The following is a 17,001-nucleotide window of genomic DNA, read 5'->3' as shown; positions in this document are numbered from 1 at the left end:
TAGTGGAAATTGAGTCACTTCACTGAAGTCAGAATTTGGCCCTCTAGTTGTGCATAAAGCACTTGGATAATTTTAATACTGAACCTCTACTCAAGCTTTAAGCAAAGAGTGTTGTTTTTTCATGTTTGTTACTAATCAGTAGATATTTTTGGTCCTGAAGAAATATTCATTTGATGTGGGATTTTTTTATTCAGTGAGGGCATGCATTTTTTACCATTGCACTGAGTGAAGCACGAGGAGGTTGAGTTGCCTGTAATCATACGAGTATGTCAGTGGCTCTCTATCCTTCATTTTAGTTTTTATAACTTTCTGGACACCAGCTGGCATCAGACTTTTTTACAAGGTGTTTTTTGATGGTTATTTCAGGTTAATGTTTTGAACACTTGGGAAATTTTTATAGATTAAATCACTAACTACTCTTAGTTTTAAATCTTTTTTCCCCATTTGATTCCTAGGGATAGTATTGATGTTTTTGCTGCTTATCTTAGAAGCAGCCCATGGGAGTTGCACAGAAGTGTGCAGGCTTTTATGCTTCTGTAGAGTAGAAAAGACAAGACTATGTGGTGATCATTATATCAGAAAGTTTGATGGAAACAATCTGTTGTAGCTTTGTTTTCTGTCTCTTGTAGGTTGATTTTTTTAATTGCTGTATTCCAGAAATTCTTTCCTATCACAAGTTTTCAGATCACAGACAGGTACTAGAATCCTTATTTTCAGAGGTTGTGAAATGAGATTTACAGATTATACATCTGTAAATACAGGGATTAACTCCTTTCCACACCATACAGAAATTTTGTCATTATTTATTTTTTCTTTGTTTTCATTTAAAAAATAAAATCAATTAATAGTATATGGGGATGGGGGAGTGATGTTATAGTGTTTTATTACTTCTACAATGCCACATATGTGAATGATGCTGTATAGGCAGACACAATGTCAATCCTTTCTCCAAAGTGTTTACAGTCTTGGGTTCCAATCTTCCAAAAAAATTGCTCAAATGAATATGACGGAACAGACATTCTGTAGGCATTTCAAATGCATTATCTTCTAGTTTGTTTGTACAATGCTTTGAAGATGTAGTATTCAATAAATATTATATCACGTTTTTATTTTATTTTTGTAGATACTTCTGTTTGTTTTGATTCACAAAAATCTATTTAAGCAGTGTGATTATGATTAGTGGCCTGGATTCAGATGAGTATATGCTTAAGGAAATTAAATATGAGCATAATGGGTTGCATTCCTTTTTTCCAAAGCAAGGCCTGAACACATGGAATTTCAGTGATTCACTGTTTAACCCTTTGATACTAGAAAATGCATTAATGCTCACAGTAGGCGCTTCCATCCAGCCCCAGGACATTGGGTTTATATGTTAAAAACAGATGCCTTTTCAAGGCTTCCTACAAAGAACAATAAATTATGGGGCAAAAAAGAGAAGCAGGCTTGCCTTTTTTTGTTCTTGCCTTTTCCCAGAAGTCTGCAACAGTATCCTTATTAAGATAAAAGTATGTATAGAACAAAAAATCACTAGAAGTGTGGGAAGGGTGACAAGGGTCCCAATTCAGTGAGGTCTCCCAAACTTTGAGGATGAGTAGACCCGCTGAAGTCTGTGAGACTACTCATGCACTTAACGTTATGCCCAAGTATTTTGTAGATTTAGGACCTATCAAAATGTCATTTTAGGATTCCAGGCTTATTATTTAAGTAAATTATTCCATATTAAATATACTCAGTTTATGATTTTCACAACTGCCAGCTTTGCAAATTAAACTTGGAGTGTGAAAATCCACACAGGTTCCTTCTGCCTTTACTCATCATCCACTCTAATAAAGAAATTGCAGTTGGAATTTATTTTATAATTTGGTTGATGTATACCTACAACAGAATTCACCTTACTTTCTCAGAGATGTTCTAGCAATAACAGAACTTTATTTTTCGTAATAAAGGAGCAAACAGGACTCTGAATACATACAAGTAACATATTTGCTGAGTCATTTTAGTCAGTTCTCTGACTATAATGACCTTTTAAAATAAAACAAGAATATTCAGCATAATCTCTAGAACAGGGGTTCTCAAACTGTGGGTCGCAACCCCATTTTAATGGGGTCGCCAGCACTGGCTTAGACTTGCTGGGGCCTGGGGCTAACGCCAAAGCCCGAGCCCCACTCCCTGGGACCGAAGCCCAAGCCCTGAGCGGCAGGCTCAGGTTACAGCCCCCCTGCCTGGGGCTGAAGCCCTTGGGCTTTGGCTTTGCTCTCTCATCCCGCCAGGGGCAGTGGGATTCAGGCTTTGGGCCCCCCTGCCCAGGGCAGTGGGGCTTGGGTGAGGCCCAGGCTTCGTTCCCATCTCCTGGGGCTGTAATAATTTTTGTTGTCAGATGGGGGGTCACGGTGCAATGAAGTTTGAGAAACCCTGCTCTAGAACCAAGGGGTTCAAAAAGTTCAAATATCTGGACTTATTTGAACCAAATTTCTGGGTCTTTTGAGATCACTTACAACTAATTTTTATGAAAAGTATTTGACAAAATGTTTTAAAAGCATTCTACCCCTTTTTGTCTGTAAAGCTTGCCACTTTCAGCATAAATCTCTTATTTTAATAATAATTATTAATAAATAATTCAGCTGAGGCTCTTGAGTGCATTACAAATATTAATTGATTCACACAGTTCCTGCTTTGATGTATATAAATTAGTGTTTTCCCTAATTTACAGGTAAGTAAACTGATGTAGAGGGAGATTAAGTGAGTACCTTGAGGTCACAGAAGATGTCTGTGGCAGATCTGGAGATACCTAAGAGTCCTGTTTCCCAGTTGTCTGCTCACATTGTTAGACCGCAGTGCCTCTACCGTAATAAGAGCCAAAGAATTAGTAGAAAAGTGCTTCAGAACCTTTTCAGAACTGAGCAGCTTGCCAGGAGCCTGAAGACTGCATCTAATTTACAAATGGATGTACATGTTACTTTAAGCAGAGATAAATGCATACCGTTTATGTTTACAGAGCACAGTAAATGTACATAGTACTCTACAAAATCTATAGTGAGGAAAAATGTGTTTGAGTTACATCGGAAGGGATGTTAAAAGGGAACAGTAGAACTGCTTCTTTGCAACGGAAGGCTTTAAAGACACAAGCATTATGCGATGCAGGTAGATTGTAAGGTTGGTTGTTGCAGTTGTTCAGATTCATAACGGAAAAGAACTGCTGGCTGGTATTTCCAAAGAGAATGTTTCCAAAAAGCAGCCCTGTTATGTAACTGTGATATCTGTTGTTTGTCAAGCATACTGGCACATAAAGAAATTCAGTAAACTTCTCTCAAGAAATATGCATTAGCACATTGTGAGTCTGTCAATTCTAGATAAATCTTGTCCATCTCGTCTTTTGGGTTCAGCTTGTGATGTGTTTGCAAACATATTTCTGTCCCTTTGAAAGTGTCTGAACCTTTCATCAAATGAACTTTAAAGTCTATCTGGATTTTTCAGCATAGGGATAACTAAAACACTTGGGTTTCTGGAACATCTATTAGGAAATCTAAAAACAGAAAAGACCTTCTGTTTCTTTTCATGACTGCAGCCAAGACCTCTGGTCTTGTGGGAGCTGCAGACAAAGGCCCATGACTAGCTTCTGGTCTCCTGGCATTTGCAGCCAAAGGTCTCTATTCCACTCCTAATTTTAATATTTTAGATACTTGTAAGTAACATATTTCAGCAATTATTATTTTTATCCTTAAATAGTCAAGAAGTAGTTTCTGACCAATTAGACATGTGACATTATCATCAAGGTTCCAAGTTAAAACATTATTGAAATATATGCATACCTCCTAACATTTAAAGTTAATACAGCTGGGGAAGCGGGGGGCGGGGGGGGGACCAGAGTTTTGGTTTCAAAGCGAGCCTGCCCTGCACTTACCCCACAGAGGCAGCGTTGCGGCTCCTGTCCCATGGGGCTGACTGGGCTTGGCCCCTGGTGCGGCGGTCGTAATGCCACTCAGGTTTGGCCCAGTCCCCCTGATGTGGGGAGAGTTGGGTTGCCAAGCCAGATTTGAGTGAGTAGAGCTGCAACTGTATGTGTCAGGGCCCAGGTTTCAAGTCCTGTGTTGGGGAACTGAGCCCAGTCAGGCCTGCAGGATAGGAGTGGCTTCAACTGGGTCAGGGTATTTTGTAGGTCAAAGCGAGTCGGTCCCACAGAACCCAGCACTGTTGAGAGGTCTTTATATGGAGGCAGTATGCACTCAGAACTATAAGCTGTGTTTTGGGACAGTCTGTCTTTAGAATTAAAGCAGACAATATTTTATTGCTTTACATTTACAGCCAGAAAAGAGGATAGAAATTTAATCATTATTTAAAAAAAAACTCAAATTCTGAAGAAAATGAGAGGCTACCATATGGCTGCAGGAATCACTTTGTGGGTTGTGTACCAAATAAAAAAATAGCTATTTTCCATCATTCAGTTAGACTTTGTCATAGTTATAGGCCAGGCTTGGAACAACACTCTGAGTAGAGTTAAAAAATCCAAGAAAGGATATACTGATTTAGATAAAATGGGAGCCAACCTAAACCATGAACCAAAACATGTTGAAAGTTTGGATTGGTTCTGTAAGATATTCCTCCCTACTGGGTTCAAAGTCTGGTTTGTGTCTAATGTGCCCTGGGCTTTTGATGATAGCCCTCAAAATCCAATATGAGGTGCAGCACATCTGGCAGTCACTTACTGGGTAGGTTGCTGTCTTCAAATCTGTCTAATCTAGCCAAGTGTTCATTGTCTGGATCTGCCCATTGTGAATTTTCTGAAAAGGGAGAAGCATTCAGCCACTCAGCTGTTTGTTCCCAAAGAAAGAAGGGGAAGAGGAAGAGATCAGATGGAGTTGGGGAGAGGAAGAAAGAACAAATTAGATTAGAAAGTTCTCTAATATAATTTTACTTGCTCCGATGCTATGCTGAGGGTTTTAGGAATTCACAGTATTTTTGATAATGTTTTCTATGCAAATATTGGAGAGATAAAAATATTTTGAAACTGACCCATTTTTCATTTTTTAAACACTTTGAAACTAAAACAACGTCAGATGGTTATTTAACATAGACACCATGTGACATATCCTGTGTAGATAGCAGTTCCCTGAAGCTGTAAGGGAAGTGCAGAGCCATCATTTCAGGTCAAAATTCTGTTTTTCTGGTCCACTCATCTGCTGGAATTGAGCAGCCCTGACCTAAAGTGAGGAATACTGCCAACTACAAGATACTCTGTAATTGTGTAGCACCATCACACTGCTGACATTTTAACATGTCTCTAATGTATATTAAGTATGGAAAAATAAATAGCAAAAAAGTAAAACATGATTCAGAGGAATAGAAGGAACCCAGTAATGTTTGTTTTTGTTTTTCAAAAAATGTGGACAAAACAGGTTAAAAATTTCATTGAAAGAGGAAAAAATATTTTTGAGTAAATCATGGCAGAGTTTTCCTTTTTGCAAATCTTCTAAACTCTTCTCTCTCTGACATAATGAGACAGTTCAGTGTTCGTTGATACCTCAGTTAGTGCCAACCTGTCAATCAGCTAATCTCCAGGCAATCATGCCATGAATATATGAAGCTGATGTAACTGTTGTTCTGACGTTCCCACTCAAACTTTAATAGGGTTCTGTATGATCTGTTGCTATTTTTATGGCAGATTTGACATATTTGAAGAAATTTGGTTTAGGAATGCTAAGTTAATCAGTATATCCTGGGCTGTCCATAGAGTGGTGTGAGGCCTGGGACAAATCAGCCTCTCTGCTAGTCTCCTTGCCATCCGTCCAGCGTGCGTCCCGTCTGCCCGACCACTGCTCTCCTCCTCACCATCCACCCGCCTGCCTGCCTCCTCACTCCCCTCCCGCTTGCTGCTTGTCTCCCTACCCATCTGCCTGCCTCTTGCCTCCACATTTGCCTCCTCACACCGCTCACCTCCCACCTAACCTCGCCACCCACCTCCTCACCTGAATATTGGGACAAATCACGTCCCAATCATACATCAGCCGGGACGTGGGACAAAGGGCTAAATATCGGGACAGTCCCAATTTTATCGAAGCGCAGGGCATCCCAAAGTGCAGGGCCTGAGGTGGTAGCCCCAAGTCGCCCTACCCAAGGGACAGCTCTGAGTATATCTGAACAAAAATAGCATGAAAACAGTTATGGAAAAAATGGAAACCCTGGATTTACCAAATATTATAACTATTCTCCAACTTTTCGATTTTGTGTGTAATTATCACTATATTTATGTGCCAATTTAATATATAAAATACTTAAAAAGAAGGTAAAGGTATTTGAAAATTAGAAACTGCACATGCACAATATGCTATTTTGTATTTATTTTCCATATTAGTAGCACAGAACTGAGAGCCTGGAGATTAGGTTCTGTTCCCAGTTCCCACTGACCTTCTGTTTGACCTTGTACAAGCCACTTTATTGCTCTGTACCTCTATTTTTTTCTCTCATCCTTTGCTTGTTTTGTATATTTAGATTATAAGCTCTTTGAGGCAGTGTCTAACTCTTACTTTGTGTTTTTACCATGCCTAGCACAATGGGGCCCCAAATTTGGTTGGGATCTCTGAGCACCAACCTAATTAGTTAGTTGTTGTTAATAATAATAATAATAATAATGTATATGTACCAAATTACAGAGCTCCATATATTAACGAGTAGAGAATAGGCTGATATTCAGATAATACTGGAATTCAGATGTCCTAATATCTGTGTGACATTTGGAATATGAGTAAAGGGTCAGATCCTGGGATCTGGGCTTTGTGTTCTCAGTAGAGCCTATGTGTATGTGTGGATGTGGCACAAAAGTGGGGGTAAGATCCCAGACTTTAAGCTGCTGGGTACCAGTCTGGTACCCCAGTGTAAAGGATAGTAGCTTTCAACTGCTATATGTTATGCCAACTGCCTGTGGGCCCAAGGGGTTTTTCAGCAGTTGGGATTCACCAGCATATAGGAACACATATGTTATGCTGGCTACCTGTGGGTCTAAGCAGCTGTTTTGACAGCTGGAATTTGCCAGCAGGTAGACACCCTCTGACCTTTTTGCCAGAGGGTGAAAGTGTGGGTTTGCAGGGAAGCCACTACAGTGGTGCTATACCACTCAAGGAGTTCCTCATGCTGGGAAATCCTCCAAGGGCCTCTTAGGCCAGGTTTGAGGCTGGTTTAGACCATTGGAGCAGAGCAAAACAATCTTAGCAGGGCCAAGGCTCTGGCTAAAAATCTGAATATCCGCATCGCCTTTCTCATAGCAATTCTTTCCTGGAGTACCTGGGCTCTCCTCCTGCAATCCTGTGGTTTTGGTATGGTTTCCATGTACCTGGAACCATCCTCTACTCCTTCTCTTTTCCCTTTGTCCACAGATGCTATAGCTCAGGGGTAGGCAACCTATGGCACGCGTGCCGAAGGCGGCACGTGAGCTGATTTTCAGTGGCACTCACACTGCCTGGGTCCTGGCCACCAGTCCGGGGGACTCTGCACTTTAATTTAATTTTAAATTAAGCTTCATAAACATTTTAAAAACCTTATTTACTTTACATACAACAATAGTTTAGTTATATATTATAGATATATAGAAAGAGATCTAAAAACGTTAACATGTATTACTGGCACGCGAAACCTTAAATTAGTGTGAATAAATGAAGACTCGGCACACCACTTCTGAAAGGTTGCCAACCCCCCGCTATAGTTAGTCTTCTGTTTCCTTCCTAGATTTTTGGGGTGCAAAGGGTATCTTCTAGGGAGTAAGTGACCTGCCTAACTTTCCCCCCGCACCTCTCTTTCTCATCTAAAACATTTTTGCTCCCATTGTTGTGCATTGTTCCTTTTTCTGTGGCAGAGACCCATTGTTTTCTAATGCAAGCCTGGTTACCAAGGGATGTAACCTTCAGCGATTCACCCCAGAGTGATGTGAATTTATGAGGAAGTTTGTAAAGCCTACTTGCCTTTCACCCTCATGTGCTCCTGATGTTTCTGGAGGGTGATTGTGGATTAGGGGATTAGGGCTAGTGACTGTGCCCCCTAGAAATGCAGGACAAAGAGTGGGCCTGCTGCTGCCCCAAACGTTAGAAGAAAATGAGAGTGAAAGGCCAGTAGGCTGTAAAAGCTTCCTGAATAATTCACTTTGGGGTTTGTTCCCTAAGGTTAGGCCCCTTAGTAACTCAGGATCTAGTAGGCCTTATGTCCTTCAAAAAGAAACATGACACATTTGACAAAAAGACTAGTGGTAGCCTCAGAAAATCTTTCATCTATGCTACCACACAGTTGACAGCTTCTGTTCACTCCCTCTGTGCAGTAAGGGCTTGGCTTTTGGGAAGGAATTCAATTAATGAAATTCAGTGTATTGAGGTACTACAGTGGCCACTGCAAAAGATGCTGCTTCCTTGCAAACTAACAACCACTTTCCTTCAGGATTTGGTCACTTTTCAAATTATGACATAAATAGCTGACTCTAATATTGCAAGTCTCAAGCATTCAAAAATTATGTGTTAAGCCTCGAAAGCTGTGAGATTTGCTTAAAAATCATGAGATTTAAAAACATGGGTTCTTTTATTTCTAGAACACTGTAATTTAGGGCACACTTTGATCACATTTTCAAGCTTTTCTCTGCAATTATGAGGTTTGTAAATGTACGTCTTTTTTTTTTTTTTTTTTTTGGTAGTTGAAAACTGAGATTATCACATAGTTACTTGATTCTAGTAGTTGGTGCTTAAAGAAAAACACCAGGGATTGTGAGACTCATGATGATATAGCAAGAGTTGGCAACAGTGTATTCATTCTAAAATACCCATATTGGTCACTTGGGTTCACAATTCCCAGTGGCTAGAGAATTATTGCCTGAGGTCTAAAGGTCATGGCATGAACAAGGAAGCAGAAAGGATGGGAATATCTATGCCATTTTTTTCTCTGCTGTGTCTTACTTATAAATTAATCTGTTAGGATGGATAACAGCAAAACTTCAAGGTTTGGTATCTTGGTTGGTTCATATAATGTTAGGTTGAAACCAGCGCTTTGGAGCTAAGCCCGGAGCTGGAGCGCGGAGCAGCTCCGGAGCAGTAGAGCTGCAGGTTTTTGCCTGGAACTGGAGTGGAACCAGAGCACAACTCCAAAGCCCTGGTTGAAACCCATAATGAGATGTTGTAACCAGTAAGTAAGTTTGAATTTCTTTTTATAATGGCAAGTTCTACTCAGCCTTCACTATTTCATGTTTTAGAGTAACAATGATGTCACTCTTGTTTTTATCTTTTTTCCTCTCCCTATAGGCCATGTGTTTATACGATGGGGTCTCCAATAAACAACAGGGCCCTTCTTCCATGTCAGGAACCACCGGTTGCCATGTCAACATGGCAAACCACAGTCCGAACAGCTTCTAGCTTTGTTGTCTTAATGAGTGGTGAAAATTCAGCAGAACCAGTACAACTTCAAGAAGGTGCAGTATATATATTCTTAATCATGTGTTGTACAAAATGATGCTAGCAAAGTGCCAGAAAGTAGTTTACAAAGATGGGTGCACATTAGTATCTCCATTTTACAGAGAGGGAAATTAAGGTACAGGAAGGCCAAGTGACCTGCCATGCAGCTGGTGTGAGTACTTAGATGTTCTAACTTCTAATCTGGTACCTCATCCACTGGAATATATTGGCATCTGTTTTTTTCAGGTATAAACTTCACACAGCTCGCTAACTGGCTTAGTTTCAATCAATCTACAGCTAAATATTTGGCAGATCAGCTCACAGACTGCTGAAGGCATTGATAACAGGATATAGACTTTTGGTTTGAGGTTGCCAGTTCAATTTAGGAAGGCTGATAGTGACTAAGGATTGTTACCCATATCATAGCTGCTTGTTGAACAATGTGAAATGAGTTGATGATCTCAGTTTGATGCCAACTGTCCATGAAAGATCTTTATTTCCACTTCATCTGGGACTAGTGCAGTGGCTCCCAGTGCTCACTACTGCCTGCCTGCTTAGAGTTGTGCAAGGGTATGTTCTGAGTGCTGTCTTCCCTTCGTTTTTTGCTGCACTTCTTCATCACAGCCTCCGTGCACAGTATGAAGGGAAAAGCAGATGTAAGGTGGTGCCAAGCATAATTGCACCAAGCTCAGTTCCCAGGGTTAGTTCTGAGCTCTCTTTGCAGACGCCAACGGTCAGCATTTTCAAATTAATCACGTGATTAAAAAAAGTAATCACAATTAATTGCTCTGTTAATAATAGAATACCATTTATTTAAATATTTTTGGATTTTCTATATTTCTAAATTTATTGTATTCAGTTACAACAGAGTATTACTTATGTTTATTTTTTATTAAAATATTTGCACTGTAAAAAACGAAAGAAATAGTATTTTTCAATTCACCTAATACAGGTACCATAGTGAAATCTCTTTATCATGAAAGTTGAACTTACAAATGTAGAATTATGTACCAAAAAAAAACTGCATTCAAAAATAAAAATGTAAAACTGTAGAACCTACAAGTCCACTCAGTTCTACTTCAGCCGATCAATCTACTTCACCAGACAAACAAGTTTGGTTACAATTTGCAGGAGATAATGCTGCCTGCCTCTTGTTTACAATGTCATCTGAAATTGAGAACAGGAGATTGCATGGCATGTTGTAGCCGGCATCGCAAGATATTTACGTGCCAGATGCGCTGAAGATTCATATGTCCCTTCATGCTTCAACTACCATTCCAGAGGACATGTGTCTATGCTGATGATGGATTCTGCTTCTGTTCTTTTTCATCATCTGTGTCAGATGCCACAAACAGAAGGCTGATTTTCTTTTTCGGTTGTTCGGATTCTGTAGTTTTTGTTTTTGTAGTATTGCATGCTCCACGCCTTGTCCTGCTCAGATTTTGGACAGCACTTCAGATTCTTAAACCTTGGGTCAAGTGCTGTAGCTATTTTTAGAAATCTCACATTGGGTACCTTCTTTGCGTTTTGTCAATTCAACTGTGGAAGTATTCTTAAAACAAACATGCACCATATCATCATCCGAGCCTGCTGTAACATGAAAAATATGGCAAGTAAAACAGAACTGGAGACATACAATTCTCCCCCAAAGAGTTCAGTCACAAATTTAATTAACACATTTTTTTAACGAGCATCATCAGCATGGAAGCATGTCATCTGGAATGGTGTCTGAAGTTTGAAGGGGCATACAAATGGTTAGCATATCTGTCACATAAATACCTTTCAATGCCAACTACAGAAGTCCCATGCGAATGCCTTTCTTGCTTTCAGGTGACGTTGTAAGTAAGAAGCAGGCAGCAGTATCTGTTGTAAATGTAAACAAACTTGTTCATCTTAGTGATTGGCTGAACAAGAAGTAGGACTGAGTGGACTTGTAGGCTCTAAAGTTTTGCATTGTTTTGTTTTTGAGTGCAGTTATGTAACAAAAAATTACATTCATAAGTTACCCTTTCACGATAAAGAGATTGCACTAAAGTACAAATGTGAGGTGAATTGAAAAATACTATTTCTTTTGTTTATCATTTTTACAGTGCAAATCTTTGTAACAGAAATAATAATATAAAGTGAGCTGTGTACACTTTGTATTCTTTGTTTATTGAAATCAAAATATTTTTAAATGTAGAAAAACATCCAGAAATATTTAATAAATTTCAACTGGCATTCTGTTTTTTTTGTTTTTTTTTTAAATATATGGAGATATACCTATCTCATAGAACTGGAAGGGACCCTGAAAGGTCATCAAGTCCAGCCCCCTGCCTTCACTAGCAGGGCCAAGTACTGATTTTGCCCCAGATCCAATGCTCAAATCATTGAGCTATCCCATCGCCTGCCCGCCTGCCGGCCTGCCTTGGACTGCCCTTTAACAATGCGATTAATTGCAGTTAACTCATGCGATTAACTGAAAAAAATTCATCGACAGCCCTAGTAAATACCACTTATAGGACTGAAGGAGCATTGTCTATATGCAAATCAAAATCTAAAATCTTTAATAGCCATTGAATTTAGCTGGATATACTTTCTTTTTAAAAAAATGATTAAGTTTAAATGAATAACAGACAACAAGAAAAGCAACGGACATAATATAGCTACATATTTTAAAGGAAGACCTGTGCTCTCAGGTGCATACCTACATTTGTATATGTGCAATTTTCATGGTTACATACAGAGGCTAGCTGATTGTGTATGCAAACAGATAGTTTCCTGAGTAGCAGTTTTGGAAACTGCTTATGCAAAAGTGTGCACACAGTTGAACACACATTTTTTGCAGGCCTCCTTTTTGAAAAGTATGGCCCATAGTATTATCATTTAGAAATATAGATGAGACAGTTCAGTTTATCAAACAACAATAATCATAAATCTCCTAATATGTTGCACATTTAGGCACACATACATATTGAGGTATTTGAATAAGGTGCGAAAGTGTTTTTGAAAATGGTAATACACCTCTACCCCGATAGAGCGCGACCCGATGTAACACGAATTTGGATATAACGTGGTAAAGCAGCAGGGAGCCCCAGCCCCTTTAAAGCACCACCCGAGCGCCGCTGCTTTACCATGTTATATCCAAATTCGTGTGGAGCCCCACTGCCAGAGTTCCAGCGGTGATTTAAAGGGCTCTGGCTGCTGCGGGGAGCCCTAGGCCCTTTAAATCCCCACCTGAGCCCCACTGCCAGAGCTCCGGCAGTGATTTAAAGGGCCCGGGGCTCCCCACAGCAACTGGAGCCCCGGGCCCTGTAAATCACCACTGGGGAAGCCAGTCCAGTCCGGCATGGTGGTACACTGTGCTGGACTAAACCCGATATAACACGGTCTCACCTATAAGGCGGTGAGATTTTTTTGGCTCCCAAGGACCACGTTATATCAGGGGAGAGGTGTACATACTTTATGGAATGTTTAGAATGGGAAAAGTTTTTCAGAAAGTTGATAGATAAATAGTGTTTCCCATCAGAGGTGGCTGAATTTCAGTGGTGGATGAAGTAATCCTGTGTGTGTGTGTGTAATATGTATCTCAGTTTGTATTTAAAACACTAAAGAATTATTTGAGGTGAAAGGTACTATATAAATATAAGAAAATATACCTTTTTATTAGGTCAGACAATAAGATATACTGACACTTGTGTTTATTTTAGTTATAAAATACGCATTGGTACTCAGAATTGTTTTTATAACCATTTCAAAGACAATTAATATGCATGAAGAAACTTGAAGTTATTATCTCGTTGTTGTTTGAAATACAAAAAAAAATTGCTTTTTAAAATTTTATTTTCCCACACTTACAAATAGATTGCACTTTTCCAGCCATTCTTAACTGAGTCCTAAATAGATAACATGTGAATTAGAAAATATCCAGTTTTATTTAATAGGTGCTGTTCCTCCATTTTCTGCAGGAAACGCCAGCTATTTCCCTTACCCTGCCAATGAGCCCTCACATAGCACAGAAATGTTTCAGTGATTGGAGTGTTACTTGCACTATAAGGAGGAGCCCTATGCTGAGTTCATATGTGTTGCTTTCCCTTTCCCTATAGGTGGTGCTGTTTCCAAGAGAGTCACATGAAGGCAGTGGAGTTAGAGAGTGGAGAGCAACAAAAGGAATCAGGAGAAGGGGAAACACTGAGGATAAGGGAGGCGAGGAAAGATAAGGGAGAAGAAGAAAGCAAGTGAAGGGAAAAGCGGGGAGACAGAGGACAGAGGAATTGGGAGGGACAAAAAGAAAAAACATTAGAACAGGTGCAAGACATTCAAAAAGAGGAAGAAAATGGGAATGGGTGGGTGGGTGCGGGAGACAGAGAAAACATGAGAAACAAATGATCTCTCCTACCAGTAACAGCTGCTCATGTTGATTATTGAAAGGAAGCACTACCTGCATAAAGGCCAGTTCGGTCATCAGGAAACGTCAGGAACCACAGTGGTGAAACCTCATTCACCTCACAGTATGCTCTGAGACTTCTTGTCAATTCAATGTATTCTGGGCTGCAAGGACATGAGACCCGTGACAGCCTTGTGAGCAGCAGACTGGGGTTCAGCAACATCTATAAGCACAATAGGAGCCTCAGGGTGTAGTGATGGGGATGTCCAGTGCTTGCATGGTCTCTGTAAAACCTGCACAAAGAAAGGGCATGTGGGATAAGGGAGAATAAGGTGTTGAATTTTGTAAATATGAATGTATAGGTTTTTGAAAACTCATGTGAAGAGAGGAACAAGTTTATTTCTGCCCTTCAGTCCCATTTTGGTGATTGTTTTGAAGGCCCCTGCCCTCTTTCAAGACTTGCTGATAATCTTCTAGCTCTGTGAAGTTTGTTGGCCCTCAGATTGTGTGACCCACTCTGCAATCCACTCTTGATGTGAAAGGTGGTAGAATAAAACTACAAAAGTTAAAGCTTTTGAGACTCCAGCATATGCAGAATACTGCTACCCATCTCCTCTCACGTAAGAAGCAACGTAAACATATCACCACCACATTAGATTGCTAAGCTCTCTCCCCTTTCATTTCAGTATTCTGTTTAAATTGCCTTCTTCTTTTAAAAACACTTCACAGTCTTGCTTACACCTCACTGAATTTGTGTCTCACTATGCTCCTCTCCCTCCCTCTGTTTTGTCTAGCACTGGCCTTCTCTCTTTCCTGTTAGGAAATCTCACTGTTGTGAGAGCCTTCTCCTTTATAGGAGAAAGAGCCTTCACCTCCTGCCATCTGGAACAGTTTTCTGTCTCCCCGCCTCATTGACTCGAAGTCTTGTTTCAGAACTCAGCTGAAAACACATCACTTTCTACCATTCCTGTCCTTCGTAATTTCTTTCTTTCTTTGCTGTTGTTTGACCCGGAAGTTGCACTCTTTATGTGAACATTTTGGAATATTGTTTATGTGACAGATGCTACTCACAATGAAGTATTGTTATGCTGCCTCTGGGTCTGCTCTTGTTCCCGTTGAAGTCCATGACAAAAGTTCCCTTTGGTTTCATTGTGGGCAGGCTTGGCCTTCGGTATAGTTTACATTACTGGAGCTCTCAACATCAGCCTTTTGAAATAATAAAATAAATGGTACTTCCCTGGATGGCCTCTTCCTATACATGGGCTTGTGCCTGCCATGGCTGGTTTTCAGCTTCCACAGTCTGGGATTTCAAAACATTTTTCCTTTGGCAATAATAATGTATTTCCTCTTTGTTTCTAATTATGTTGTAGTGAACATGGCAGTCTCTGTTCACATGTTATCTGTGAGGTCAGCAAAGCTCTGTGAATGTTATATCTTTAACCTGTGATTCAGAGCCAACAAAAGCGGTTCATGGCTTTTTCTGTGGTGGGGACCCCCAATCTGGCATTTTGAGTGTACACACATTTAGGGTCAAATCATGTCTTTTCCTCTGTGGAGGCTCCATTTGCAATGGGACTGGTGGTGTTCTACTGCACAAGCAGGTGGGGGCAAACTTCCCAGTGGTCATGCAGGGAAGTGCTCATCTGCCTTATGACACGAAGCCCAGCGGTGGCCTTGCAGCACCAGGCAAGGCCCAGAGATACACTATAGCACACTATATCATCCCTCACCTCCTCTGTACAGACATACTATTATTCATATTTATTACAACAGTGTCTCTGGGCCAAGCGAGAATGGGACCCCATTGTGCTAGGCACTGTGCAGACACAGAGTAGTAAACAGTTCCTGTCCTTGAAGTGCTTACAATCTAAATAGACAAGACAGACACAGGGTGAAGGAAGGGGTAGGATGCACAAACAGAATGAAAATGTGATGGTGGCAAATGTCACATTAAGTTCCACATTGTTTGTTTATTTAGGGTGGGTTTACTTAGAAGGAGATGGAAAGAAAAGAAAAGGTTGGGGAGAAAAGGCTAAGAGGGGTAGGTGTGGAGTGAAGCTGAGGTGAAGAGACTGAGGGAGCGGGAGGGCTAGCACAAACAGCCAGTCAGCATAGGCCAGAGAAAGTCGAGACAAAAGTAGAAAGTTCTCTGAAAATTCAGTGGTCCTTGCTTTGGCCGCTTCTGTTCTTATAAATGGAGTCTCTGTAATTACCCTCTCCCACTTCTCCAGGCCACAAGGGAGAGGGCACCACTCCTAGTGCTCTCAGCGTGTATGTGTATGGGTTTCTATGCACAGTTCTGGGTCCAGGAGGGTGCTATGGAGAGGGGTGGCCCTGGCTGTCTCTACTCCCCACTTCTCATTGCCCATTCCTTCCCCCCACCCACACCTGATTTGACTGCTAGTGCTTCTGTTTCTACTGGTTGGAGTCTCTATGCCTTGAGGAGGAGAGTTGCCTCTTGTATTTGCTAGTACCTGGCCTGGCTACTAGGACCAGGCAATGGCAGATTATTTCCCCTTAGTTAGGGTTCTTTACTTTTTTTTAAAAAAATGGTAGGATTCCATAGTTGTAATCCAAACAGCGGCAGCTCCAGGCACCAGCGCTCCAAACATGTGCCTGGGGCGGCAAGCCGTGGGGTACACCCTGCCGGTCTCTGTGAAGGCGGCAATCAGGTAGCCTTCTGTGGCAGCCTGCGGGAGGTCCGCCGGTCCTGTAGATTTGGCGGTGGGTATGCCGAAGCCGTGAGACCGGCAGACCTCCCGCAGGCAAGCCGCCGAAGGCTGCCTGACTGCCGTGCTTGGGCCAGCTAGCGCTACTGCTGAATCCAAAGACTACTTTAAAAAAAAAAAAAAAAAAAGGCTCAAGGTTGGCATGCAGTTGCATGCCTGTGTTAGCATTCAAAATTACCATGACTGCTCTACTCACAAATCAGATACACATACAGGTATCTAATTAGACTGCTGCATATGCAATCGCCCAATTTGTGTATGCAGCTGTGGTAACTGTATTTGTAAATGTAGGTGAGTTCTTGCATGTGTGCCTAAGGTGCCTTTAACAGCAACAGAAAAATAGCTGGGCAAAAAAAAAAAAAAAAAGACCTTGTATGTAGGTTTGATCAATAAAACTTCATGGCTCCCCAAAACAAGTTTCTCCCACTTCTCTAAATGGACTCTGTGTAATTGTCCCCCTATACTAAGCAGATCTTCCTCTGGTAGACTC

At 40.9% G+C, this 17,001-nt stretch overlaps 1 protein-coding gene across 12 annotated transcripts in view; it reads left to right on the top strand.

Annotated features, from left to right (window-relative positions):
• AOPEP (aminopeptidase O (putative)) overlaps window positions 1-17,001 on the top strand; it is a 346,149-nt gene that overhangs the window by 54,093 nt on the left and 275,055 nt on the right. For 11 of the 12 annotated variants that reach the window (XM_075067225.1, XM_075067228.1, XM_075067224.1 and 8 more), the window contains one exon: window positions 9,267-9,433. The exons of the other annotated variant lie outside the window; for it this stretch is intronic. In XM_075067225.1, coding sequence (XP_074923326.1) covers window positions 9,267-9,433 — 167 coding nt within the window. The remainder of the gene's footprint in view (window positions 1-9,266; window positions 9,434-17,001) is intronic. 12 annotated transcript variants of the gene reach the window in all.

The sequence above is a fragment of the Chelonoidis abingdonii genome, chromosome 6 (genome assembly GCF_003597395.2).
Source record: "Chelonoidis abingdonii isolate Lonesome George chromosome 6, CheloAbing_2.0, whole genome shotgun sequence".
NCBI lineage: Eukaryota > Metazoa > Chordata > Testudines > Testudinidae > Chelonoidis > Chelonoidis abingdonii.
The sequence above is the reverse complement of the archived record's forward strand: the minus strand, read 5'-3'. Positions and strand labels throughout refer to the sequence as shown.